Below are 2553 nucleotides of genomic sequence, written 5' to 3'. Positions count from 1 at the left end.
TTTTGTATCACGTGGTATGTTGAATGCAGCACTGGTTCAAATTATATGTTTGTGAAGTCCAAATACTAAGTCTGTAGTTTCGTACCAATTAGAAACTCAAATTACCGATATTGAAAAGCTAGAATGTAAAATAAGAGCCTTTTATCTTTTTAGTTTGCTAAGATATTGCTCATTTAATAAATCAAACACAGTAGCACCCCACCCACCTCTTTCTATTTTTGGAAACGCTCTCTTTATATACACTTCTATATATGACATGAATAACCAAGAATGTTCCCCTAGTGGCTTTCTCATCCATTTTAATGGGCTTGGCACCACTTCTTTCTTTTGAACCAATATTTCAACGAGGTAGGTGTGTCTTTAGTCTGCTCAAAATTTTGTAATTATTTTAGAGTAAAATACATCTGAGTTACTAAGCTTGATAAATTATAGTTGAATTCTGTGGTACTGATGTAGTAATTTATGATTTTTTTAGTTATTCAAATGTAAATATAAAACCTAAAAAAAATATTTTGTTTCATATCCTCCACGTGCAAATTTTTTCAAGGCTTAGTAACCTATGTCAAGCAGCAACCGAGTACAAAGATAGTAACTAGAAGAGATAATTGTTTGCTTTACTTCTTTAGTTATTGTTCTATGTTTTCAGAAAAAATAAGTTTAAGAACTTATTTCTAAATAGCAATAATCTATATACATATATAATGTATAATACTTGAAATATGAATATTTTACAAAATACTAGTCGACTAAAACACAACCAAGACAGGTTACTTTGTAAATACTAAAGGTCAGTTATATATTATTGGATATGGTAACATGAACCTCGTCATTGTAACTTCTGTATTGCTAGCCAGGCATGGCCGAAAGGTCAATATAATAAAAATAATAAGCTATATAGTCTAAACATTGCTTTACAAACCTTACGACATAATAAAAAAATGAGATATTTTTGTGTAAGAAAACATTGTAATGTTTACTGATAATCTTTCACTTACTAATTTAAAAGTTACAGAATGAAAACTATAACAAGCACAGAATGGTTACGAGGTCGGTCCCAGGGACTAAGCCCGTGCTGAAAGAGTTAAGGATAACCAAGTATGATTTCAAGGTTTCCCGTCATTATTGTGTTCTGCTCATTTCTTTAAACCTGTATAAACTTGCTAAGCTGTAGGTAGTTATGGCTCTCCTCACACCCGTACGCTTGTTTTGAATGTGATTATATGTTTTAGGTTGGAAGAGATAACCAGCATATTCCTTGAACATGTTTTGGAGATCTATGGTGCAGCAGCAAAAGAAATTTTCAACAGGTTGACTGAAGGCTCTCACTTGAGACAGACGTGGGCTCACCAGCTGTTGTTTGATGTGCGTTACTTAGCAGACTTGTTCAGAGTGAAAGAAAGAAGTAATCCTCAGCAAACTGCAAAGTTAGAGCAAATAATCCGTGACTTAGAGAACCTGATCGATCCCTTTGACCTTGATGTCTTCAATCCTCATTTCAAAATGAATCTTTCAAGAGCTCTTCAGCGATCATCCGTACGTGTATCAAACTTTTACTTTGTGTATCACTATAATGGTATTCAGCAATGATTTCAAGTGGTATTCCTCTCCCTGTGGAGATATTACTGTATCCAAAAATAAGTGGTTTTTATATCTCTTCAGCACCTGTCTTAATAAGATTGTTGTATCATAGTTTTACATTATGAAAAAACTTTAAAATATAAGACAAAAACTGAAATGTTGTAGATTATAACAAGACTATTACAGTCATGGTTCAATGTAGTGGATTTAATTTCAAACTTGGAATTTCTAATCTGCTTAACCTTTTCCACACAGGTCAAAGACCATGTCATCGCGTTTGTTGACTCTCTTTCAAATTTTATTGAACTATTATTTATGTCAATAAGTTTGATATCAAACTGTAGATTATAATTCAAATCTTAGTATTATACATTATTTAATTTCTTAATTTAAAAGTAATTATTAAAAAAAACGCATCGATTTTTGTGTGTCGCATGGAATGTTGAATGCAGCACTGGTTCATATTAGATGTTTTTGATGTCAAAATACAAAGTCTGTAGTTTGGTACGAATTAGGAACTCAAATTACCAATATTAATAAGCTAGAATATAAAATAAGAACCTCCTATCTTTTCTATTTGCTGAGATATTGCTCATGTACTGAATCAAACACAGTTACCCTGCTTACCTCTTTCATTTTTGGAAATACTCCCTTATATACACTTACTTCTGTCTATGACATGTGAATAACCAATCGAAAGCTCAAAATGTCCCCTAGTGGCCTTCTCAGCCATTTTCAAGTATTACGACGTCACCTCGTTCTTTCGATACAAATCTTCAAGGTTGTAAGTTGAGTCTTTAGTGGGCTCCAAATTTCATATTTTTTTAGACCTAAATACAGCTTAGTTACTAAGCTTGATAAATTATATTGGAATTTGTGTTGATATAGTAATTTATGATTTTTTGTTTATTTAAAATGTATAACAAAAAAATTATTTAGTCTCATATCCTCCACGTACGAAATTTTAAGAGGCTT

At 31.9% G+C, this 2553-nt stretch overlaps 1 protein-coding gene across 1 annotated transcript in view; it reads left to right on the top strand.

The window, feature by feature from the left end:
* Positions 1 to 2553, top strand: part of LOC106473080 (conserved oligomeric Golgi complex subunit 1-like) — a 17485-nt gene that overhangs the window by 10766 nt on the left and 4166 nt on the right. Inside the window, exon 8 of the mRNA XM_013933757.2 lies at positions 1230 to 1533. Within this exon, the coding sequence (XP_013789211.2) occupies positions 1230 to 1533 (304 nt within the window). The remainder of the gene's footprint in view (positions 1 to 1229; positions 1534 to 2553) is intronic.

This window comes from Limulus polyphemus, unplaced genomic scaffold (assembly GCF_000517525.1).
Source record: "Limulus polyphemus unplaced genomic scaffold, Limulus_polyphemus-2.1.2 Scaffold5865, whole genome shotgun sequence".
Lineage (NCBI taxonomy): Eukaryota > Metazoa > Arthropoda > Merostomata > Xiphosura > Limulidae > Limulus > Limulus polyphemus.
The sequence above is the reverse complement of the archived record's forward strand: the minus strand, read 5'-3'. Positions and strand labels throughout refer to the sequence as shown.